This window comes from Ascaphus truei, chromosome 8, assembly GCF_040206685.1.
Source record: "Ascaphus truei isolate aAscTru1 chromosome 8, aAscTru1.hap1, whole genome shotgun sequence".
In the NCBI taxonomy this organism is placed as follows: domain Eukaryota; kingdom Metazoa; phylum Chordata; class Amphibia; order Anura; family Ascaphidae; genus Ascaphus; species Ascaphus truei.
Window position 1 is genome coordinate 5,389,550 of NC_134490.1, and position 26,679 is coordinate 5,416,228.

The 26,679-nt window shown below is 47.6% G+C and overlaps 1 protein-coding gene across 2 annotated transcripts in view; it reads left to right on the forward strand.

Moving 5' to 3' along the window:
• Window positions 1-12,338: 12,338 nt before the first annotated feature.
• LOC142501071 (peptidyl-prolyl cis-trans isomerase F, mitochondrial-like) overlaps window positions 12,339-26,679 on the forward strand; it is a 73,516-nt gene continuing 59,175 nt past the window's right edge. Inside the window, exon 1 of one of the 2 annotated variants that reach the window (XM_075610381.1) lies at window positions 12,339-12,587. In XM_075610381.1, coding sequence (XP_075466496.1) covers window positions 12,489-12,587 — 99 coding nt within the window. In that variant the 5' untranslated portion in view covers window positions 12,339-12,488. The remainder of the gene's footprint in view (window positions 12,588-26,679) is intronic. The other variant, XM_075610380.1, reaches the window with a different exon arrangement.

Genomic DNA, 26,679 nt, shown 5'->3' on the forward strand with positions numbered 1-26,679 from the left:
GAGGCCTTTTTCCTGCCTGGGATTGATGCCGAGGGTCTCCGGAGCTGATACCCATTAATACCAGCACCGGAGACCCCCGGCATGCATCCGAGGCAGGAAAAATGCATTTAAAGCCCACTTCATTACCTTAGCGGCTAACCGCTAAGGCAATGAAGTGGTTAACCAGCCGTGCCAGGTTTATTGTGGGTAGCGGGGGTGGGTGAAGGAGTATTTGGCCCTTGGTGGCTGTTTAGGGCTTGCGGGGGGGGTTGCGGGTGCACTTAACCCCTTCACGACCGTAGCGGTTAATACCGCTACGGTCATGAAGGGGTTAAGCCCTCCCGCTACCCACCCGCAAGCCCTAAACAAACCACCGTTGGGTCTAATACCCACTTCGGCCACCCCCTGGCATGGCTGGTTAACCCCTTCATTGCCTTATTTTTTATGTAATCTTTCCGGCAACGGAGCACATGGCGCTGCAGTATGCTGACAAGGACGCCCTAAACATTGGCAGGGGTAAGTAGAACAGTTTTTATTTACTTTATGCTTCCTAACTAATGTGGTGTTTAATAATGGGCAAATAATCTATTATCCATATCTGGTTAATAGTTATTTTGACCATTACTGTACTGTATGTGTTTGGGGGGGGGTGTATTTATTGAAAAGTAGGCCATGTTTTTTAAATACAGGAATGGTACCGCAGGCCAGCGGGGACCCACTGGGACCATCCGAGGACCCACGGACACCCACGGGTACCACGTGAGGACCCATGGACACCTGCGGGGGGGACCCCGGTGGGGCCCTGGATACCTGTGGTGACCACCCAAGGGCCCCCAGACACCCGTGGGGATTACCCGGGGACCCCCAGACACCCTCGGGGACAACCCATGGACCCCGTTAGGGCCCTCGGACATGCATGGGGACCACCGGGAGACCCACGGACACTCGCGGGGACCACCCGATGGAACCCGGACACCCGTGGGAACTACACAGGTACACTGTGGGGCCGACAGACAACGCGAGTACGACCCGGGGATCCCCGTCGGCCTGGGGGTATTTATCCTGTTTATTTATTTTTTAATAATGTTGGGGGTGGGTTGTGTATTGGTGTTTACTACATTTTTTTAATTTAAATGTTATGACTAGTGTAGATGAGCAGGGGGTCTCCGGAGTAGCACCTTGTTGATTTGAGGTCCGGGGACCCCCTGTGTAACGGATCGGGGGACTCGCGTTTCCCGGCATGTCCCCGTCACCCCAGGTCCCACGGCGGCTATCTCTCCCTCTTCTCTACGTCCCCACTCTTTCCCCTCATCTTCTCTGAGCCGTTTCTCCGCGGTGCGGTCTGCACGCCCAGGCACACGTTCAGGGCACGCGCGTGGCCCCCGCACTGAGCGTGCGCGCTCCTGTTCGCTTGTCACTTACCATGGGACACGCGCCCCTCGGCGTGCCTCCGACATCCCAGCCCTTACTGTACCTGGCTCCTCTGCTCCTCCTTCCCTTCTGCCTCCCGTGCCAAACACATCCTCAGCGATACGCCCCTCACGCCCTACTACATGTGCGGTGCGCGCGCATAACAATCTTACGGAAGACGCGCGCACCTGCTCTAGTTATCAGCCGTCCCCAAGCACCGGCTCGGCCCCCCGTCGTTTGCAGGCAATCACCCTGGATTACCTCCCTATCTCCTCCTCTGCTCTCACGGGCCTATCCCTGCAAGCTCCCACTCAAACCTCTGCTCCACTCCTCACCCCTATTGGTCCTTCTTCCTATATAACCCCACTCTGTTCTCTCAGTCCTTGCTCTGCATAGCTTTCCTGTATCTCCTGTGTGTGCAGTTCCCTTGAGGAACTCATTGCCCTCAGTATCTGGATGGATCAGCGCACTCAAGAACGACGCCATGAGCGTCACTGTTCTCGTTCTCTCGTCACTGCCTGTTTCTCCTAGGTTTCCTCGTTTGGCCTTCCCTGCGTTGGACGCCCCTGAACCGATGCAAATCGGTAGCCAACAGCTTCAGGCTGCTGAGAAAGCACGACGTCGTGAGGAAGGTCTCTGCTATTATTGCGGTCCCCCAGAACACCGACTTCGTCACTGCTGCTTGAAACTGGGAAACGGGAAGCCCAGTAAAGGTAGAGGGGCTTTTACTGGGTACTATTTCTCCTTGCCCCTCTCTCTCTAAGGAATTACCGAAGAATATACTACTCCCTATTAGTCTGGCGGGTCCTGATCTTCAACTAGAAGTTGAAGCGTTCATCGACTCCGGGTCTGGTGGTAACTTTCTTGATCACACCTTCGCTTGCAACAACCAAATCCCGTTAGTCAAGAAAAAGTTGCCCATCGGCCTGGAGGCTATCGACGGTCGACCGCTTCAACCATTTGGGTGTCTATTCCACTTACCCTGACCACCGCGGATGGTCATACCGAGGTTATGGTCTTAGATGTTTTCCACTCCCCTACTGTCCAGGTTATTCTGGGATTGCCATCGCTCCAGCTTCACAACCCGAGTATTGATTGGACCAATGTTTTGCCAGTCCAATGGGCTGCTACTTCAGAGAAGATAGTTACTCCTTCTGTTGCCGTGCTCACTGGCCTCGACACCACCTCATCTACCCACTCTGCTTTGCCGAAGGTATACCATGAGTACTTAGATGTCTCCAGTAAGACACAGGCTGAGGTGCTACCTCCCAATCACTCTTATTACTGTCCCATTGATTTAATTCCTGGAACCATACTCCCCAAGTCTAAGTCTTACCCCTTATCTGTGCCCGAGACGGAAGCGATGACGTCAAACATCCAGGAGAATCTTAAGAAAGGGTTCATCCGGAATTCCACTTCCCCCACCGGGGCAGGCTTCTTCTTCGTGAAGAAGAAGGATGGCTCTTTAAGACCCTGTATCGACTTTCGTGGGCTTAACAAAATTACGGTAAAAAAACGGTACCCCCTTCCTTTAATTTCTGAACTCTTCGACCAACTACAAGGAGCCTCTATATTCTCCAAACTCGATTTAAGAGGAGCCTACAATCTTATTCGAATAAGAGACGGGGGCGAATGGAAAACGCGTTTAACACGCGTTCCGGACATTATGAGTATTTAGTGATGCCGTTCGGCCTTTGCAATGCCTCTGCTGTTTTCCAAGAATTCACGAATGATATCTTCCGGGACATTTTGGGAACGTTCGTCATTGTATATTTGGACGACATCCTCATTTTCTCCAAAAGCTTAGAGGAGCACATTCGCCATACCAAATTGGTTCTCTCTTGGCTTCTTGCTAATCGCTTCTACGCAAAAATTGAGAAATATATTTTCCATCAATCTTCCACAGCCTTCTTAGGCTATATAATCTCTGACAAAGGCTTCACCATGGATCCCGAGAAATTGAAGTCTGTACTCGACTGGCCGCTGCCGAATTCCCTCAAGGCCGTGCAACGCTTCCTTGGCTTTGCTAATTACTATCGGAAATTCATCCGTAACTTCTCCACTATTGCTCTACCTATCACTGCCCTGACCAAGAAAGGTGCTGATCCAACTGTTTGGTCCCCTGAAGCCATCGAAGCCTTCGAGTTCCTCAAAAAAGCCTTCGTGTCTGCACCCATCCTTCGGCATCCGGATACTTCTCTTCCTTTCACTTTAGAAATAGACGCCTCTGATGTGGGAGCTGGTGCAGTGCTTTCTCAGAGATCCACCGCACAGGAAAAACTCTATCCTTGTGGATTCTTTTCCAGGAAGTTCTCTTCGGCCAAGAGAAATTATGATGTCGGGAACCGTGAGCTTCTGGCCATCAAATTGGCCCTCCAGAATGGAGACATCTCCTCGAGGGTACCAAGGAGCCTGTAGCCATCCTCACCGATCACAAAAACGTATTGTACATTGAGGAGGCTCGTTGTTTGGGATCCCGTCAAGCTCGTTGGGCTTTGTTCTTCTCTCAGTTCAATTACACAATTTCTTATATTCCTGGCACCAAAAATATCAAGGACGGTGCTCTGTCTCGCCAGTTCTCTATGGAGAACGAATCCTCTGAGACGATTCTTCCCGCTAAATGTATTATTTCCGCCAATAACTTTGATATCTTGGATGAAATTAATAAAGCCCAGGCTCATATTCCCAGGAGATTTAAGGTGCCAGAAGGACGGTTGTACGCGGCCCCGCGTTTTCGCCATAAAATACTTCTGTGGGTACATTCTTCTAGATCTGCTGGTCATCCAGGCTTCCAGAGGACAGTAGATCTTATCAAACGGACCTTTTGGTGGCCTAAAATGAACAAGGACATTTTCGATTTCACCAGAGCTTGTCTGGTCTGTGCCAAGAGCAAATCCACCCGACACAAACCTTCTGGTCTCCTCATGCCTCTTCCTATTCCGGAACAACCTTGGAAACATATCTCCATGGACTTTATTGTGGAACTTCCCAATTCTAAAGGGATGAATATGATCCTTGCGGTAGTAGATAGGTTTTCCAAGCATACACACTTTATACCCCTCAAGGGTCTTCCTAATTCAGCTACTTTAGCCGACGTTTTTTCTAAGGAAATTTTCAGACTACACGGTGTACCTATTTCGATTGTTTCAGACAGAGGTACTCAATTCATTTCTAAGTTTTGGCGAGATTTTTCCTCAGAGACTTGGCATTTCCCTTCTATTTTTCTTGGGTTATCACCCACAAACCAACGGTCAGATGGAGCGAATGAATTAAACTCTGGAACAGTACCTCAGATGCTTTGTGTCTGAATCTCAAATCAATTGGGTGGATCTATTACCCTGGGCTGAGTTTGCTATTAACTCATTAAGAAACGAGTCCATGCAAGAGTCGCCTTTTTTCATTAACTATGGATTCCATCCCAGCAGTCTTCCCCTCTCCTTCCTCCCCTCTGGTGTTCCCACAGCGGATTCTCACATTTCCTGTATTCAAAACTCTTGGAAAAGATCCTAAAAACTTTGCAAGGTTCCGTTCAAAGACAAAAGACGCAAGCAGATCGGCGACGTCAAGTGGGTCCAGTATTAAAACCCGGAGACAGAGTTTGGCTATCTTCTAAGAATATCAAGCTCAAGACTCCTTCCCAGAAACTGGCCCCGAGATTCTTGGGTCGTTTTAAGGTCCTCGAAAGGATCAACCCGGTCGCATACCGACTTGCACTTCCTCATACCATGAAGATTCCCTTGGTATTCCACATGTCTCTACTTAAGCCCGTGATCCAAAATGCCCATTTTCCAGACCGCCCTCAGAGACCTAATCCTGTCGTCGTTCAAGGACAACAAGAATTTGAAGTCCAGGCCATACTCGATTCTCGTTGGTCCAGGGGCAGACTTCCTTGTTAACTGGAAAGAATATGGCCCGGAGGAACGTTCCTGGATACCATCTCATCACATTCATGCCCCAACGCTCCTCGGACAGTTCCGTCGGAAGTTTCCTCATAGACCTTGGGAGGAACGTCCGGAGTCCGATCCTCAAGGGGGGATACGGTAACGGATCGGGGGACTCACGTTTCCCGGCATGTCCCCGTCAACCCAGGTCCCACGGCGGCTATCTCTCCCTCTTCTCTACGTCCCCACTCTTTCCCCTCATACTCTCTGAGCCGTTTCTCCGCGGCGCGGTCTGCACGCCAATCTCTCTCCCTGTCTCAAAAGACAGGCTTTTCTAAGAAGCTAATCAGGCAGGTGGTGTCGGATAATTAACTACAAGCAGTTAACCACCACACTGCTGGATTAGAGGCACATTTCCTGAACAGGGATAACTCCCCTGTTACATACCTCCTCTGTTTGTGGGAAGCTCGGGCTTGCCACGGCCAAAGCCCATCCTTCCACTCTCATTCTAGATATCTCTGTGACTTGAATGAGGGTGGATGGAGGAAGAGAACCCTCAGTCCCGCTGGGATCGGGGCCCTTTCTCCAGTTCATTCGTGTCTCCTCCCGAAGGTGCTTGAGATCAGCACTCCTCAGTCGCTCGAGGAGGACTTTTTCTAAGTATAGTATTTTTGCTACGTGCGCGGTCATGAGATTTTCCTCACGGCGGGTGCTCGTTTTATTGTAGGCAGACTGTATGGCAGCAGTTGCAGAGCGTTTAAAAACAGCCCTTTGAGTTTCCCGCTCTTGAAGCTGTCTCTCTGCACTTTTTCCACTTAATGGAGTTGCTAGTTCAGCCTCTTTGGGATTAAGTTGCAAATCCATATCCACTTCCAGAGAATGTCCCATCTTTTCAGCTTCATCAGCTACGGATTATTCTGGTTTTGATTCAGCATGTGTACCTTCTTTTATTGCCTGTTGGGTGGCTGTAGATTTTGCTTGTGTTTGTTTAGGTGGTTCAAATTTTGCAACATTGTTTTTCAGACGAGCGGTATTCCCAGCTCTCACTGTACCCTTGTCTTTATGGGTTTTTGTGGCTGTGGGACACTAACGCTTAGTCAGGGTCAATACTTATCCTTGTAGAACTGTAATCTCATCCGCGCGAGAGCCCTGTTTTTTTGAGTTCGTCTTGCAAGTCTCTTCTCAGGGAATTTATCTGCACCCTTTGTTTTCTCTGAGCTTGCTTCCACATTTTCACTGCATTGTGAAGCACTATGAATTTCTTTTCTCGGGCCACAGTTACTTGTCTCAGTTTCTGGACCTTCTTGTGCTCCCTTTTGTGCCGGGTTACCTGGGTTCTAAGCTTGGCCTTTAGCGATGCTTTGGTGAGGCTCAGGCTAGCCTTTTGGTTTCTCATGCTGCTTTGCGGGGACATATTGGGTAATCAGACGTTCCTGCAGCAACTGTATTTCTTAACAGCCTGCAGATTGTCTTCCTGCAGAGTTCGCTGCTTCTCCTCGGCCATCTGGAGGTGCGTACGCAGACCTTGCAGTTGGTTCTGCTTCAAACTTCTCACCTTACAAAAGTCTATTTATTTCTTTAAGCTCATGCAGCCTTTCATTCTTTTCCTTGACATCGTCTGTCAAATGAAAATTTTCTTCTTCCAGTTCTAAATTTTCTCTTTTTAATCTTCAATTTTCTCCTTTATCAGTCTCTGTACTATTCAGGGCCTCCTTGCAGTTCTCCTTCCATTTACGCACATCTGCTTTGAGAATGACAGTCTCCTGGCGTGAGACTTCCTTCTCTAGGTTGAGGGTCTGAAGCTCCTTCTGAGAGACTTTGAGATCTGTATTAAGATTGACAATAGTTTCTCAGTGAGACTGTGTAGTTCCTTTCTGGAGACTTCCAGGTCTGTGCGGCAGCTGTTGGTCTCATGATGTGAGGCATCCAGTGCTCTGCGGAGTGTCTGAACCTCTTTCTGAGATACGTCCACCTCTGTCCGGACACTGTTGACCTCCTGTTGTGAGGCATTCGGCTCTACGCGACGAGTGTGAACCTCTTGCTGAAAGACTGTCATCTGCTTTAGTGCCTCCTCATACTTCCGCTTCAGCTTAGCCATCATTTTATCAGATTGGCTCTGCTTTTCATCCATGGCAGAAATAGTAGCGTTTGCAGTATCTAGCTCAGTCTTGTGATCATCCAATTCTGTTTCAGATTCAGAGAATATTGCGAGCACCGTCTTCTGTAACTCAGCATTATCTTCCCTCTCAAGTTTCAATTGTTCCCGGAGTAGATCACAGTCACGCCTGGCAATTTTCAGGGCGTCTTCAGGACTGGTCAAGGGATCGTCACTCACTGGTTCCGTCTCCGCTTCCCTGGGATGATTGGTTGAGGGTTCCTCACTGTTGGCACCGGACAGACACTTCTTTGGGGTACACGACTTCTGCCTTGGGCCCTCTGGATATTTGATTATTCGCGGGACGAATTCTCCATTTTCTCTAGGCTGCAGGACAACTCGTCCCCTTTTTTCTCCACAGGATCTGCGGGCATGTCTGTTCCTTCCAAGGTACTGTAAGTGAAGAACCGCTTTTCTTTTTCCTCCTTTTTGTTTTGGATGACTCCGTCCGATACGGAATATTGGGGTCTCCTTCTTTATTTGATACTTCAGCGGCTTCATTGAATACACCAGGCTTTTCTTGCAGTTGCTTTAGCTGACAGAAATATTTGGTGATCTGCTGCTCCCGCTCTTTCTCCTGTCGACCATATTCGTCATCATAGAGAGCGGTCTTTTCGGTTCGTGCCGAGTTCAGGCACCCCACCATTCTTGGGGTGTTTTGTGGGTGTGACTCGGTTCGGGTTCCCCGTAAGAGATGTCTTCCTCTTTATTGGACTGGAAGGACCACTCTTCCGTGGGGTAGGGTTCATTACAGGAACGCTGCCTCTTGTCCTCCATTTTGGGGCTATCAGGTGTAATTTTCTTCCTGACCTCAGGAGGCGCTATTGCAGCTGTTACCACTGTATTTGCTAGAACCCCCAATTGTGGTAGCCTTACAGGTGGGCATATTTTGCTTGTAGAGGTCGTAGCTCTCACAGGCATCTCTGTAGACTTTTCTTTTTCTTGGGTAAGTTTTACAATATCAGCAGTACTGTGCACGCAATTTCTCTCATTAGGTATACTGGATGTGCAGTTGCTAGGTAAAAACTTCTGTTTGCTTTACACCATTTACTTGCTAGGTGCATTCCCTCCGCTTCAGCCAAATAATGTGGTTTTCTGCTTAGTTCAGTAAGGTTCAGTCTCAACTTTGGGTATTATGGCATTCACACTTTCGGATACCTTTTACACAGCTCAGCAATTCCTTTTTCCCCAGTAGGGCAATTTTACCCTCAGCACTTGTTTACTGAAAATTCCCCTGCTTCAGCACAGTCTTGCATCAATTTTCACACTTTTCTGCATATACTCCCTTCATAACTGGAGTTACATTCACATAAAAATCCCGACATGTGTCAGATCGAACATAAATGAACTGCACTATAGGCTCTAAGCAAGCAATCTTATACCAGAAGGAGCGGCGGGCATATTTAATATCACAATGTCAGCAGTTATTACTTTGTCCGACATTTCTAATTGGTGTACTGCACCTTTTAACCGAAACTATTTATATACGGACACACAGAGACTGAGTCATTATCATTTAACCCCTGAGGAAGGAAGCCACGACTTCCGAAACGCATACGGTGGTCCCGTTTTACATTCTACTGTTGCACCATATTTTGTCACCGTCTATTACCAATCTGAACCAGTACAGCGCCCTGAGCAAGAGCGAATCTGCCGTTACCATCATCACAGCATTGCCGAGCTGTGTCTTGACGAATCTGCTGCCATAGATCTACAGCTGCGACTGCGCAAGCGCAGGCTCTTCGTGAGACGGCGTTTGGAGCCACAGATCTGCAGTCTGTCCCCGTGAGTGCAAGGGAGTGTCCCGCCCGGAGGCTGATGCTGACTTGCAGCGTGTGACCGTTTGGTCTGAAAAAAAACGTGTAAAAGCTCCAAGAGTGACGGTCAACGCTGCTCAGCAGCAGCCATTAATCATAAATTGTTCATTCAATCATAGGAGTTTGGCAACGGATTAAAAGGGTACACAGTCAATGCGGGATGACAGGGAAAGCAAGGTGGGCTTTTGCAGAACACTCAGGGGACAATACATGAGAAGGCAACTCACTCAGTCTCCCTCGGTTCGCCCCGGCTGCGCCCGGTGTGGAGTACACGCTACTCACAATCAATCACCGCCTGGCTCCCTGGAAGTCCAATGTAGCCCCAACGTGCAGAGATGTCTCCCTGGAACATCCGGTGGTGAATCTAGATCCTCTCACAGTAACAGAGTAAACAGGCAAAGATCAGTATCCATCCGCTCCATGACAAAATAGTAGAACTCACCAGCAAAGAAGTTAAAACCTAATTTATTAGACTACATAAAAAACAAAACAAACAGTTCAAAGTACTCTCCCACGCGAGAGAAAAGATGCACAAATGCGCACCAGGGGTTAAGTAATTGTCATTTAATAATAAAAATACACAAATAATACTGAGGGGATCCAACCCCACCTCAGCACAAATGTTACACAGCTCAGATTCAATGGAGTTAATTGAATAAGTTCATTGAAACCAGTAGGATATCTAGTTTGCATTTCATAAATCCAATACTGTTCACGTTTTAATAAATGATTTTCTCTATTTCCCTGTCTAGTATTTAATGATACACTTTCAAGTCCCTTAAATGTGATACAGCCAGGATCATTCTTGTGCACCTCTTTAAAGTGTTTTAATAGCGGAGTAAGTGGCATACCTTTAGCTATTATTTTTGGTATGTTTTTTACATTTCTCAAATGTTCTAACATACGCATCTTTAGTGGTCTTTTGGTCTTCCCAATGTACTGTAAATTACCGCTACACTGCAAGACATAGACCACATGCGTTGTCTGACAATTGATGAAACTTTTTTTTATGGTATTTGTATTAATATTGTGTGTTTTTCTTTATATTTCTTGTATTCATTATGTGTGATGGATCTCTGTTGTGTAGCCATTTACGTTCTAATTATCATCTGCCTTGCTTTGACTAACTATTGATCATTGCATGAAGTTTATGAATGTTGTGATATATGGCAGCAGCATGGAATATGAGTTCACATTAATTTGGCAATCAAAGGGTGTTTGCTCTGATTGCCTGCCGTTCATCTTTATGATTTTATCATAGAAGTTCTTTTTATAATTGATATTTTAGGGTATTGTGTGTTTTTCTTATATATATTATTTGCATTATATGTGATGGTTCTATGTCATGTGGCCATTTATATACGAAGTATCGGTTTCCTTGCTTTGATTAACCATTGATCATAGCATGAATCCCGTGGTATATGGCACGGCATAGAATAAGAGGTTACATCACTGTTGCAAATATATGGCATAAAAAGGGTGTCTGTTTTGGGCCATCCCATTTGATTGCCTGCCGCCTACAAATACGCGCGGATGACGCTGTACGTGACCTCCTGACGAAGCACGTGGTGCGAAACGCGTAGAGGTCACGACAGGTCATCCTGCACGTGTTTGCTGACAGGCTGAGACGGAGCCTGCGAGAGGCACAAGCGGCGTGTTCCAGCTCTGCGGTGCCGTGATCCGGATCCTAATACGGTCACCGTGGACCCGCATTTCTGCCTCAGTGTGAGTGTCCGTCTCCCCCTGTCAGTGTGAGTGTCCGTCTCCCCCTGTCAGTTTTTTGATAGTCCTCTATGGCGGTTTCACTTTAAACCACTTTGGATTGTTATTTTTTGTTATTTTTTACATTGATTGATTATATCTGTTTTTTAGTGTATTGTATGTGTTATACTGCTTAGGGTTTTAGATATCTCAGAGTTCATATGTATGGTCACTGAATCTGAGCTGTGTAACATTTGTGCTGTGGTGGGGTTGCATCCCCTCAGTATTATTTGTGTATTTTTATTATTAAATGACAATTACTTAACCCCTGGTGCGCATTTGTGCATTTTTTCTCTTTTTTATTTTTCAGGGTGTCCTCCCCCCTTTTTAGGGGGGATCACCTTGAGGTGGGAGCTTTTGGGGAGACGCTCCATGCACGGGCAGCAAAAGGGATTCTCCATTATCTATCACCTGCAGCACGAGCGCTGAACATCCTTTTCTTTCTACTCTCCCACGCGTTTCACGCCCACTATGGCACTTTCTCAAGGAGTAGTGAGATAGGGGAGGTTCTGGGTATTTAACATACATCCCCGTCATGCAAGACAGCTGTTTAAAATAATGAATTAATTAATTTGTGTGTGTGTGTGTGTGTTTGCATATGTTTGTTCTGATTACCATACAGTATTACGCTATGTTATTTCATCTATTTTCTTTCCATGTTTAACTATCTGCACGGGAGTACTTCAGTGGACTCTCTGTCTCTGATGCTACAAGGGGGGGTTAATAGATAAGATGAGGAGCCCAGCTAAACAAAGAAATTACAGTTGTATTGTATTGTATGTCTTAGTTTCAGCATTAAGGAAAGCTCGAAGGGAAAACTTTGTTTTGCACATATGCGGGTGTCGCTGCACACACGCACTGTATATATAGACCGGACGCGTTCCTTTTACTGTAAGGGCCACATAACGTAGTAGGGTATGTTGCTAGCGTCGTGGAAAAACTCAGTCCCACACTTATTCTTTTTAAGCAAAAACAATCTGTTGGAAATCTTTATTGCAGCAGCTGCTTGCAAGAGTTACATTTACATAAAAATCCAGACATGTGTCAGATCGAACATAAATGAACTGCACTATAGGCTCTAAGCAAGCAATCTTATACCAGAAGGCGCGGCGGGCATATTTAATATCACACTGTCAGCACTTATGACTTCATTGGACATCTTACTTTTCTTTATCTTGTTTTTCTTGCAGTTACTTGGTTATACATTTTGCAATGTATTTAAGCAGATTAAGCAAAAAGAAAACTCTTGTGCTAAGCTACCTCATCTTTCTCAAGGCCGATAGCCGGTACATCTCTCTGTCTCTGACGCTACAAGGGGGGGTTATTATTAGATAAGACGAGGGGCCCAGTTAAACAAAGAAATTACAGTTTCAGCATTAAGGAAAGCTCGAAGGGAAAACTTTGTTTTGCACATACGCGGGTGGCGTTGCACACACACTGTATATATAGACCGGATGGGTTCCGTGGATCCGCACACTTCTCACCATGCTTTCAGTAAGTACAACCTCCAGCTCCAGTAATAACCCCGTGGTTTACATGGACATAGTGGCGGACGGCGAGCCACTGGAGCGCATTACTTTCAAGGTGAGTAGCTGCCCCCTGGGGTCAGGGCAGTTACTGGGGGTATCAGGGTGTTTGGGAGCAGAATGGGGTCTGTCCAGGAGATCCGGGACATTATCCGCAGCCGGGGTCTTTCATTTTACTTATGTCATTGCAACAATGCACCTAAGGAGTTGGGCTACCATCACTATCACCTCAAAGGGACCTGTACCCCCCCCCCCCTAGAGCTCACTCCACCTCACCTTTTTAACTTGGGAGGTCTGTTCACTCTGCTGCAAAGAACAGGATCTACTATGATTCTTTCACCTCATACAGAGGTAAAGGGAAGGGTTCACAGTGTAGTGTAGGACCTGCATTATTGGTTATACCTTGACGTTTGGTATGCAGGCTTATGACGCTTTGGCCAAAGGGTTTAACTAAATAACCAAGTAAATATTATTATTATTGAAGTATTCAAACTTTATACTTATTACTTTATATGTTTTGTCAATTGGATGTAGCATTGGACACGCCTGTCTTTTTCTCCATAAACTATTGACACATGGTAACCAAACGCCCTGAGTACCTTATTGCTCACTGTCTCGGGATAACAGTGCTTGATAACCTAACTCCCTGAGTGTCTAACTATCCTGGTTCTGAGACTTTTCCCTGGTGATGTGATGCAGATGCCTCCAAAAATACCCTAGTTACTTTTCTGTGTTAAGGTAACCTAACTCCTGAGTGAGGATGTGATGCGTGGCATGAAATAAACTTTAATGTTTCACGTTGTTTTTTACTGTTATTTTTCTTTGAAATACAAGTTAGGAGCAAGTTTACTTAAAGGCGCTAAATAATCAGTTTCCTTTGTGCCACGCGCGTTTCCATTGTACCATGCGCGTTTCCATTGTACCATGCGCGTTTCCTTTATGGCGCATTTGAATCTTGCTTGCGATTCTGAAACATTTTTTTGAAAAAGCAGAAATACCAGCATTTATTTCTGTTTTGGGACTTTTTTTTTGCTGCAGTAAGTTTTCTGTAAATAGTTTTTTAAACTTCATGGGTACTTCGATCCAAACAACAGCAGAGCGGCTCCTGGCAGGTGTCGAGTACCTTATTACCCAGCCAGGCTTCCCTTACCTGTTGTGGGAATTTTGTTACTTGTGTTACTCAGTAGGATGCTCCTGTACTAGTGAAAGTGCAGGGAAATAATATGTAATGTTTGGTGGCAGTTACTCTGGGGCTTTACATTGTAGTACTTTATTACTCAGGTCTTTATATGGTACTTTTACTCTTCCGCTGTGTGTCCCTGTGACAGTGACGGGGTCAATGAGGGCACTGTGTGCTTTGGCCAAACATGCAAGTGTCAGCTGAGGGCACGTATGGGGCAGTGGTGGGAGACTGGGACACTTATTGGATAGTGGTGGTTGGGTGGTGGGGGGCACGTATGGTGCAGTGGTGGGTGGCAGGGGGGGCTGTATGGGGTGGTTAGGGGGACACGTATGGGGTAAAGGTGGGTGGCAGGGGAACACATATAGGGGTGGCAGTGGGAGGCGCAGGGGGGACACGTATGGGGCAGCAGTGGGTGGCTGAGGACCCATGGGGCAATGATGGGTGGTTGGGTGGACATGTATGGGGCAGCAGTGGGTGGCTTGTGGGCAAGTATGGGTTGTTTAGCACAGTGTGAATTCCCTTTGCCCTTCAGCTCTGTTGTAATTCTGAATCAAACTGTCATGATAATGTCACAAGATATTATGTATTTTAAATCATCTCATGCTTCAGGGGTTAATGGTGCCGCAAGTTGGGTTTTGAAAATACCATATTTTGCGTTTGTAACAGATCAGGACTTTTTCAGGGTTTGTGCTTGTCTTCAAAGAGAGCTGAATTGGGTGGGTGTGGGGGGGGGGGGGGAGGGGAGGGACGGGGTGGGAGTGGGGGGGGGGGAGGGGGCTGCTATCCTGTATGGCCCACTGAATGTACCAGATGGGTTGTATGTTGCTGATAGATTGAGAAAAGGACAGTTGTCTGGCCAGAGATGGGTATAAAATTTGCCTTTGTGACAACTTTATAAACTTGATCTTTTTAGAGCTGACTTCGAAGATATTCTCTGGAGGGTTCAGGAGGCATGGCTAAGAAAGTATTCAACATAAGAGTGACTATATTAAAAATAGAATATCATGTGATGTCATCTGTGGAACATGCTAAGAATTACGTGTGTGTATCTGTGTCACTGAGTGGCATATATGGTAAGACGGTCATGCTTAGTCTTGTCAAGCCCGCCAGGAGCACCTGCATGTGTTGATGTGATTCAAATGTGAAAGTTATGAGGGAATTTAGATATTTATGTAGCACATGTATCCCCACCCTCTGTGAGATATGTGTCTACGGTGTACATGTGGTGCAATACCTGTGGCTCACAGGAGGTCTGAGCCTCTGCTGCAGGGAGCCTCGGGTGTACTCTGGAACAATCTCCATCAGCGCCTCCACCTGTAGAGTATCCTACTATGTGGATTTGCCCGTTACAGGACCCATATACATATATAGGCATACAATCACACAATGAACACACAGGGTAACACAGAAGAACAGTTTACTGATAGCAACTTATATATGATGGCTACTGGTTACAGCTACCCACTTGCCATGCATGGCTGTAACCAATCCCCACCAATGATTCCACTCTGTACACAGTCCCCACAGTACCTTATGAGGCCTTTGGTCACTCTACCACCTAAGTGTCTCCAAGGTTATAGCCCCAACCTCTATGTGGTCAGCACTGCCACTATACTGTGGGAGTTGGTGCACTTTTGAAGACGGTACCTGCCGGGTGTGTCCACATCTGGGCACGCTAGCTTGGTCTTACGGATGATGGGATCCACGGATCCAGTACTGCAATCTGCGAAGCCTCCGCCTCAAGTTGAGTGGGTCCCGCGTGGATGGTACCACTTGTTTGGATATATTTATTTATTATTTATTTATAAAATATTTTACCAGGAAGTAATACACTACCGACACACTTTATTGAAGTGTGGTCGGTACCGCAAGCCGGGAAATCTCCCGGCTTGCTAGTGGCCGCCCCTCGGCGTGCCGCGCGTCATAGACGCGCGGTCACGCGTCATCGGGAGCGTGCGCCCCCTGCACGCGTGTCCAGGGGCTCCCCGAGGGAGCCCTGGTGTCCCGCGATCGCGGGACAGCGGCAGGGGGTTCCGGGGGACCCGGCAGACCCGGCAGCGGTAGGGAGAGCGCCCCGATCGGAGGGCGCTCTTCCGCTGCTTCGGCGCGCGCCCGTCACACTCGGGCGCGCGCCAGGCTACTGCTGCGGCACAGAACGGGCAAATGCTCGAATAAACTGTGCCGCAGCAGTACATTGAGTTACCTCTCGTTTTCAAGTATGTCCTGGGCATAGAGTTAAGACAAATAATACATTGTTACAAATACAGTTGCATAAATGAACAGGGTATACATTATATACAAGACATTGCATGCCCAGTTAAAAATAATATATATATTATGGGCGTTCAGTATGAAACAGTTACAGACCAGATTAAAATGTGAGACAGCCTTAGATTTGAAAGGACTTAAAACTGGTGGTGGATGTGAGAGTCTCTGGTAGGTTGTTAAAGTTTTGGGGTGCACGGTAAGAGGAGGACCGGCTGGATACTTTGTTGAGCCTTGGGACCATGAACAGTCTTTTGGAGTCTGATCTCAGGTGATAAGTGCTGCATGTGGTAGGGGTGAGGAGCTTGTTCAGGTAGCTGGGTAGCTTGCCCATAAAGAATTTGAAGGCAAGACAGGAAAGGTGAACTTTGCGCCTAGACTCTAGTGATGATCAATCTAGTTCTTTGAGCATTTCGCAGTGATGTGTGTTGTAGTTGCATTGTACGGGAGGGGATTGTTATCCGTCCTTACCTCAAACGTCACCCCGTAAAGGTAATCGTGGAGCTTCTCGGTGATCGCCCACTTGAGAGCCAGGAACTCCAAATTGTGGATGGTGTACCTCTGTTCACTGGGTGTCAGACTGCGACTGATGTAGGCGACAGGCCGAAGGCCCTCGGGCTGCAGGACGGCACCCAGTCCATTAAGACTGGCATCCACATGCAGAACGTATGGTTGTTCGGGATCCGCATACGCAAGCACCGGCGCTTCGGTCAGACATTTCTTCAATTTCAGGAAGGCCTGTTCACACTCAGACGTCCATTTATCACCAAACGGTTGGCGAGCCGATACGGTCTTCCTTTGGGTCTCTTCGGGGTATATCTTCAACCGATTGTTCAGGGGTTTTGCTCTACTAGAGTACCCTTCCACGAAGCGACGGTAATACCCACAGAACCCCAGGAAGGATCGTAGTTCTGTGACATTCTCGGGACGCGGCCAGTTCACGACCGCTTCTACTTTGGCTGGGTCAGTGACGATCCCTTGAGCCGACACGATGTGCCCCACGTAGGTCACCGAGGTGTGACAAAACCGGCACTTGTCTAAGGACAATTTCAGCCCTTTCTTCCCAAGACGGTCTATTACTTTAAACAGCCTTTCTTCATGCTCCTCCAGAGTTCTTCCGAAGACAATGATGTCGTCCAGGTATACAAGACACTCCCGAGGGCTCATATCCCCGATAGTCTTTTCCATCAGTCGTTGGAAGGTAGCAGGGGCCCCACATATACCTTGGGGCATACGTGTAAATTGGTAGAACCCAAGGGGGCAGACGAAGGCTGTTTTCTCCTGATCCTCTGCATTCATAGGTACCTGATAGTACCCAGATCGTAGATCGAGCACGCGGAACCATTGGCTTCCGTTCTGAGCATTCAGGATCTCTTCAATGCGCGGACGGTTGTACTGATCTGGTATCGTACGATTGTTCAGAGTTCGATAGTCGACACACAGTCGTACGGATCCGTTCTTTTTCCACACCACCACTATGGGTGACGCATAGGGCCCCGAGACTCCTTCAAAATCCCAGCGGTTTCCATGTCCTGTATGGCGTTCCTCACATCGTCCACATCCCGCGGGGCGATGCGACGAGAGCATTCCCGGAACGGGGTGGCATCACTCAGTCGAATGGCATGTTGGGCGCTGCGACTGCACCCCACATCCATCTCACTCGTGGAGAACACAGTCCGTCGTCTATTCAACTGGGTTGTCAGCCGTTCTTTCCACTTGGTGGGCAACGTCGACTCGCGGAATTTGAAGTCCAGATCGACTAAACGCTCATTCACTGCCGCCGCATTCACCTGGGTCTTTGTTTCCACAGGGCTGACCGGATATATGCAACCCAAACTCTGGTCGGCATCAAATTCCATCGGGAAGGGGGAGAGATTCTGCACGTACATGTGGGTTCGTAGAGGGATTTTAGTCGTCCACTCCCTCACTTCGGGTAGTACCCTATACCCTCTCTGAACTTCTTCCTCAAGGGTACTCTCCAGAGAGAAAAGCTGATCGCTCTCATCTCGTTTGGGATAACAGCACCAAACGGGCATCCTTTGCACTCCCCCTGGTAATATGGTCGTCAGTCCGTGTTGGCGATTGTAGAGATCCCCGTGACGCTCCAGGGCATATACCCGGTTGCACTCCTCTCATAGGACAGGATCTAGGAGAGAATTGGCTAGCGGCAACTCGTTAGTCTCTTTCAGGTACGCTCGGATTACAGCTTGCACTATATCAGTGTTGGTGCCCAAGATGATCGGATACATGCACTGGTCTTGGGGCTACGGGCATACCATTGCCGCTACATGCATGGGGTGTCTCTTGCCGGTGTTCAGTTGGAGTATTTCCAGTTGAACCCTTACAATCCCATCGATGGGGTAATCTTCATTACTTAACCCCCTTACTTTCATATGATCGGCCGTCCTCAGGGGGCAGTGTCTGAGGTGCTGGTCATAGAACTTGCGGTATATGATGGTCACTTGTGATCCCGTGTCCAGTAGCGCCGATGCATAGATCCCTTCCAGTACAACAGGTACGATGGCCGCGGGGCCTACTTGACTGTAAACTTCCCTGGAGGAGGCGTCATCACCGGGACCGGCATCAGCAGGGACATCTGTGGTTCCAGGAGGGGGTTCTGAGTCAGACTCGGCAGTTTGTACTCGGCATACCATTGACCGGGCTGGCTTTCTTCTATTGGGAGGTTTCTCATCCGGAGGGTACTCCCTCTCCGGACAATCGTTGGAGAAGTGGCCCTTCTTCCCGCAGTTATAGCAAACTACATCGTGACGTTCAGGACGAGCCTTGTACGTGGAAGATGACCTCTTGGGAGCACAACCTTCCCTGGCAGGCGACTTATGAATCACTTCCTCCTCCGGGGTGGAAGATTTCTTACCCTTTGGGGCAGAGGGAACCGCGGTGTCACCCTTGATGGTAGCTTTGGTCTTTTTGGATTCATGGAAATGTCGCTGCACTTCATGTCCTTTGATGTAACCCATTAATTCCATGTAGCTGGGGGGTACTACAGCGATCGGTGCGGCCCGCATCATTATAGCTATGTTGTGATCAGGCAACGACCCCTTGAGTGGCTGTTTGAGTCGGTATGGGTCCGCTTCGGCGGCGGAAATGATATTTTTGGTCAGGAGGGTCCCCAGTGACAGCTGTAGGTCGCAAACGAAGGCAGATAAATCCTCTCCTTCTTTTTGGTGAAGAGCTTTGAACTGGGCCATTAGCTCATCCTCGTCGTCTTCTCAGGTATAGGACTGAGCGAGCATTTCCACTAATTCCTATGCAGTAACTTCTCCTTCCACATCACGGTGCATCCGTACCAGCCGGGCGGCAGGGCCTCGGAGGCACTCGACCAGCCTCTGTCTTTTGCTGGCTTCAGAGCATGACCACTCCGCTATTGCTTGGAGCGTATGGTCCCTCCATGCCTCGATCCCTTCTTCTCCCGCAGGCGTCGGCAGAATCCCAGAAAAGGCCTTTAGTTTCCGGTAGCACTGGGCTTGGGTCGAGCTGGTGACAGCTTCTACTATTTGGGAGGCTATCATATTCAAGGAAAAATCGCCACTATGGGGCTGACTACTGGTTCCAGCTCCTATGCTAGGCATGATTGGGGGCCCGCCGGGCTGTCTATCAGGAATAGGCGTGGTGGGTGGACTCCCCGCCCAGCTGCTGACTCCCCCAAAGCCGCTCGGGGTGAAGGAGGCCTTGGGGGGGCCTGTCCCGAGAGGAGTACTGTTGGCCCGGTGGCTCATGATTGGTCCAGTACGGGCGGACAATTCTTCGGAAGCCTGTGTGTCAGGATAGATCATGAGACAGTCCTCTGCGGAGGGCTCGGGTAGGTTTAATACATGGGGAACAGTCTTTGAGCATATGTCATATTCTGTGGCCATGAGGTAGGTGGTTCCCTGGCCGTCAGCATCTAGTTTAAAGTCTATCATCCATGCAGTGGCCAGTCCCGGACAATCCCGTACTTGGGTGCGTACTGTGTAGAAGCCCGTATCATTGGATACTCCCGCCACTGCAACCACGCGCCTTGGGGACACGTGGCGCGCTAAGGCCCAGTCATGGACGTCTTGCTTTGACGGCACGGACATGATGGCGTTTAAATCGGACAATTTGATATGGAATAGGGCACCCCAGGTAGACATCTCAGCAGCGCCTCCAAATGTAATGGGTATTCCCCCATACAATCGCATATAATATGTGTGTGAGGGGAACTTAGTGTTACCAGGTGTGGTGCTTTACCTGTTAGGCTCACAGGGGGCCTAAGCCTCCGCCACGGGGAGCCTGGGGCACAAATAGTAATAATAAGAGTAACCTCGTACTCGGTGCAGCGCCTCCACCTGCGATGGCTCCCACCCGAGGGGGAGTGATCCTCGCAGGACAATATATATATATATATAGATCACACAACAGCATATAATACAACCAATGACTTTACTTGCGAGCATAGAACGTACTTGCATATAATATCAACAGGTGTCCCTCCCTAGAGGCGACACTAACTACTGCGTCTCGCAGGACGCTATCCCCCTTACACCGGGTGATCCCATCCCGTGTCCAGTAACCCCACACAATGTCCCACAGTCTAGAGAGAGAGGATATGTGTGACTGCGCTGTCACTATTAAAGCTAATAGGATTGTTGGTGCATTTGTTGTTACGGATTACCTGCCGAGCACTCCAGTGCTCGGGCCTGCAACGGGCTTCACAAAGGATCCGATGAGCGAAGACACCGGAACCACCATCGAGGGCGATCCCACCTGGATGACTGTTGCAGCCACAGCGGAGGTCTGAGCTCAAACCTCAAGATGGAAACGCAGTGTCCGCTGTGTCCCTAACTTTCTCTGGATACTGATAAGGGGCAGGGTCCCTAACTTGGGGCCTGTCCCTACAACACTCAGCTACTGTGACTCAGGGCTATCTGGGGCCTGGGGGGCTGCTGGCCTAGTGCAGAGAGTCACTGACTCCTGCACCCTACCTCCTTCCCCTAGCTGCTCCGGTCATCAACTGCCAAACGTGCTGCAAGCCCGTGAAAATGTATCAATCTCCCTGCAGGGAGATGCTGCAGCCCTATTGGCTCCCTGGGGTCACGTGGGGCGCTCCTAGGCTCATGGGATATGTAGTCCCTTCCCAGAGCCCTCTTTCTATTGGCCAGGCCGTCGCGCTATCAAAGCACATGCGCGAGCTGTCTGTGGGCCTCCCGCGCTATCTGGCTCCGGCGCATCCGCAATAGCACTCGTAATGGCGGCGCCCTGCTCCCCGAGCCGCCGGGACCGCAGCAACGCGACCGCGGCCCTAGCAACGGGCCGCATTGAAGAGAGAGGCGCGCTGTGCTCGCGCACGGCCCCGCACCGACAGGGGACCTGGCTACACATGTATGTCTCATTTGAACATTGTTGAAACGCATAGGTGTGTACTGTAACAGTATCACTCTTCCCTCGCTCGCCCCCGCACGCACACACAGGATAATGTACTGCACTGCAGTATTTCAACTTCTTATCTACAATACAGCTCTCCCACGCCATTTCTTTGAGCGGATGGCTTTCTGGTTTCAATCACATTCCTTGTATCACACGATCCAGGGGGAGCATAGGGGAAAAGAACATAAAAATACTCTAAGTGCAGTGGTATCGACAGTGCTAGGAAAATTCCTATTCAACTTGGCTCCTGTGTTATTCCTACTCACAAGAAGTTAGAAGTTTTCAGGCAATAGAGATCAAATAGGCAGATGAGGAAATATCACTGGCCTCCGTAACTCAGGGGATGTACCTCAGCGAGAGGAGAAGAACACCCATAGCACAGATCTGGCGGCAATAACCTTTTATCAACAAACTTATAAAATGCACACTTACAGTGTCTCAGAATTAAAACAGCATTTGTAGCTTATAAAAGCTAAGTGACGCGGCCTGGACGAAAGCCCACACCGTCTCTCACCACACCCTCTCCCTCTGGAGCTCCGATCAGATCACCACCTCGGAGCTCCAGAGGGAGCTGGTGTGGTGAAAGACGGTGCTGGTCTCGGATACAGTGAGATTGTGATAATGCAGCAGAGTGTATTTGACCCTTAAGGCACTCTTCAAATCATTCTGTTCACTTAATTTGTCGACCAGAAGAGTTGTCTCCCTACAGTACAGTGTACAGAAAAACAACAATCCGGTAAGCTACAGTGCAGTAGGCCACAAGTACAGCACATCATTTACAGTAAACAATAATAGATGCAGCAATATACACAATAATAGATAGATATACTATATTACATAGTAATATAAATAAACAGAAATAACCATAATGTTAGATAGATCTATACTATATAGTTATATTTATATGCAGCAATATAAACAATAATAGATATACTATATTATATAGTAATATAAATATACTTACGCGTTAGTTACCGTTGGTGTCCTCATCTCTGCCGTGCCTGTCACGCAGAAAAAGTGAAAGGCAGGAGCCATTTCCAAGCCAAGTCCAAAGTGAAAGGCTAAGGCTAATAAAGAAAACCTTCTGCTTACCCCAAAGGCTAAGGGTTTTATTACACGTAAGCCTTATTATGTCAAGAAGAAATTCGGTGATGTACACTCAAGGCAAAACAAATGGCAGCCAAACCATCGAACCCGCAGGCCACTTCCTTTGATTACGCTTCGACGTCTCTGCCGCTGCTCTCCCGGAAATCCACAGCCCATCTTCTCCACTACTCGTCCACGACGCTGCCGCTGCTCCCCCGGAAACCCATGGCCCATGTTCTCCACTACTCTTCGAAGACACTGCCGCTCGTCTCCCGGAAATCCACAGGTCACTTTCTCCATTACGCCTAGACGACTCTGCCGCTTCTCTACCGGAAATCCACAGGTCACTTTCTCCAACCCGCTTAGACAACGCTGCCGCTTCTCTCCCGGAAATCCACAGGTCACCTCCATCCTTCTTCGACGACGCTGCCGCTTCTCTCCAGGGAACCCCCATCTCATCCTCCGTAGTACCCATCCACCCAGATGTCCACAGCACCCCATGCACAAGATCCAGCTCGTTAGACCGAATGCTGAATGGGTTAAGTGTCGATATCCCCGGGAACTCTACTATGCTGGTAAAGATAGATCTTCTTTTAGAGACTATGCTAAATATGGATCAACGGATGGAGAAGATGGATCAACGGATGGAGAAGATGGATCAACGGATGGAGAAGATGAATCAACGGATGGAGAAGATGGATCAACGGATGGAGAAGATGGATCAATGGATGGGGAAGTTGGATCAACGGATGGAGAAGATAGAGACTGACATAGCGGGTTTACATAATTTGCTCGGAGTTCATGCCCCTGTATCTCCGATGCCGGAGCAGGAGGGTGGCATGGATGGGATGAATGGGACCTTCGACCGCCTTCCATCACCAAGCGCACCCCCTCCACCAGAAGAATATGTGTACATGTATGCCGTTGATAACATGACAACCCCGTCAAGACCACGCCAGGAGACAACACGGCGACCAAAACAAGAGGAACGCATCCTCCCAGACAACCTACCCTCGCCTGCCGCCACAAGCACACCCGCTACCAGAAGAACACCCGCTCCAAGAATCCAAACCACATACGCTTGCATCGATACAGTGCCCGACATCATTCTGCGCGATCTGCCCAATCCACTCAGGGAGAAGTATAGGGTGATGAGTGCTGGTTTACCCCAGAAGTATATTGTGAAATAAGTGATATAAGGCGCAAACAACTATAAATAATAACAATAGTGAATATATCTTAGAAAAGTGATGTATGATGATTAAAATCCAACCACCCAGCTCAAACCTCACTGGTGGGACCTGTTACCCCAGAAGTATGCCATGTTAATTTTCAAGCACCACGTGTCCTACTTGGTGTACTGCGGGTGGGCCAACAATGTAAACTACGAAGGAAATCGCGAAAAAAGGGCGCTTCCTGAAAATTTAAGAAGGACTACTGTGGAGGAATTGCGGCGCTATTTTTCAATTACAGATCCTGTAATGAAAATCGTGAGAGATGCCATAAATGGCATTTTACGTCATACAAGGCACCGCCCCTGGAAGGACAATCTGGTGGGGATCGAATTTGCGTGACTGTTCAACTGTTGTTGATTTTTTGACTTGTTGCTTGTTTTAACTTGTATTAATAAAGACATGTTTTTACTTACACAAGACCTGCACAACACCAGTCCTTGAGGGCCGCAAACAGGCCCGGTTTTCAATCCTGAAAACTGGGCCTGTTTGCGGCCCTCGAGGACTGTGTTGTGCAGGCCTGACTTTTTGTACTGTACACCATCCAACTGTAAATCTTTTGACTTTCTGTACTTTAATAAAGGAGATGTTGCGTGTTTTAAATTTTATTAATAAAGAAATGTTTTTACTTACACAAGTCCTGCACAACTCCAGTCCTCGAGGGCCGCAAACAGGCCCAGGATTGAAAACCGGGCTTGTTTGCGACCCTCGAGGACTGGAGTTGTGCAGGATTGACTTACTGTACTGTGCACCATCCTACTGTAAATGTTTTGACTTTCTGTACTTTAATAAAGGAGATGTTGCGTGTTTGAACTTGTATTAATAAAGGAATGTTTTTTACTAACACCATACTGTTGTTGCTGTACACTTTTTGTACTTACTCCACAAATAAAAGAAAATGTTGATTTGTTTTAAATTGTTCCATTGTCTCCTTTTATACTGTAACAAAATACAGTGTTTCTAGAACATACTGTACCGTATACTGTAGGCATGCTCAGTAATGTACATCACAAGAGTATTAAAACAATACATGCTGTACGGGTAGTAGAATACACATATGTACTGGAATACATGTAGAATAAATGCATACTTTTTATTTTTCGGGTTTATTATACAGTATATATAAAAAAGTATTGTATACGGTCTGAAAACAACAGCATACTGTTTCAGGTTTTCTATGAAGCTCTCAGTTACAGTATTCTATCCTAATCAATAGCAACGGCCACTAAACTGTTGACTCCGGTACGTGGTTTTTTAAATCCGATTCAGCAATGTGCAGGCATTGTTACACAAAGCGATATTATCCATCGAAATCCCTCCATGTGCCGTTTTCCGCATGAGATGACAAAGTTTTCTTTTCTGAGGAAAAACAAAAGTAAAAGTTGTACTGTAATGGTCAGGCAGTCCATAAAGAAGTTCCCACAGTCAGTCCCACCAATAATTTTCTCGGGGGGCGTCTCCTGTTCACATGCGCATGCGCCTACCGTCGATGTGATGACATGCATATGCGTTTCAAGAACGTTCCAATGAGCATGCGCCTAGCTTTCCACCAATTGTTCAGTATCTACTGTAGAAGCTGCTCAGCCAATGATATTGCTTACAGGAGACTCGCTTGACTGTGCATTGATATTGATATTTCAAAAACAGAATAAAATACGGCAACATTACTCACCATAGACTTTGTATATAGAGAGAAACCTGCATATAGTAGATACCGCAGATGCTACCCTGCTCAAACATATATAGAGGGAGAAGAGAACTAAACAGTGAAGGGAGGGTGGTGCTAACAGGGAATGGGGTATTGACAGATTGGAGAAAGAAAGAATCCCTATATTGTGGCACTTCGAGAAAAAACACCCTAGTTAAAACTTAATATTTATTAGATAATTTAAAATAAAACTGTTTTCTAAAAACCACAGGTGCAGGACAAAAAGCTAAATAAAACAAATTAAAAGAACGGAGAGGTGTGGTGAAAGTACTAATAAAGCAGTATTTTATATATACCTTCTTATTAAACTTAATTTAACTGTTATATCTCAGATCCCTTATAGCCAATCGTGTAAAAGATGTAGATCGAATAGGATGTATTACACACAATCTCAGTGGAACATGTCACTGGTGAAGAGGTATTAGTGTAAGGTTAAGCCTGGCTAAATATAGTTGGTGGCTGATGTAGAGCAACCATACATATAGCCCTGGCTGCCTAATAGTATCAGTATATTCAACCTCTAACAGGACAAGCTTGTACAATTATGGTGATAGAGAAGGCTAACCCTAAGGTCTGAGTGCGCTTGCTGCCCACGGACACAGTCTGCGAAGCACTCAGGCGGTATACAGGCCCACACCTCTCCGATGAGCAGACATCACGTGATGGTGACATCAGACGTACCCTACGTACGTTTCACCGTAACTGGCTTCATCGGTGAGTGCTTCGCTTCGGGCGAGATTTGCGCAGAGAGAAGCGGATCTCTCTCTGCAGCAGATACAAGTCTCCAGGTGAGCCCTTTTCGGAGGGCAGGTCGTATTGGCTATAGTGAAAAGAGAGAAAACTAAACTACAAGCCAAGCGCTCAACCTATTGTGAATATAGTGTGTGCATTATTGAATAAAATAATGTAGTGAATAACAAATAATTAAAGTTGTGACAAATAATATATCCAAACTGTGTAAGGATAACCACTAGACACAATAGTCCATCAACCACCAAATATAGGGAGGGTAAGGGAATGGGCTGCCTGGGACTATAAACAAGCTATTCCATATAGCTATAAACAAGTGTTAGTACAGAGAGCAAAGTCCTTGGTGCACTATCAAGTGCGTGAACCTGATATGTTAGTCCTGGTTCTTGAAGAAACAGTTCATAAATTTCCACAGTCTGTCCTCTTGTTTTCCTTCCGATAATCAGTTATCTGTAATCAGAGAGAACAGGAGACCATTGCGCAGTATCCCATGTATATCGAAACCTCATCCACACAGCTG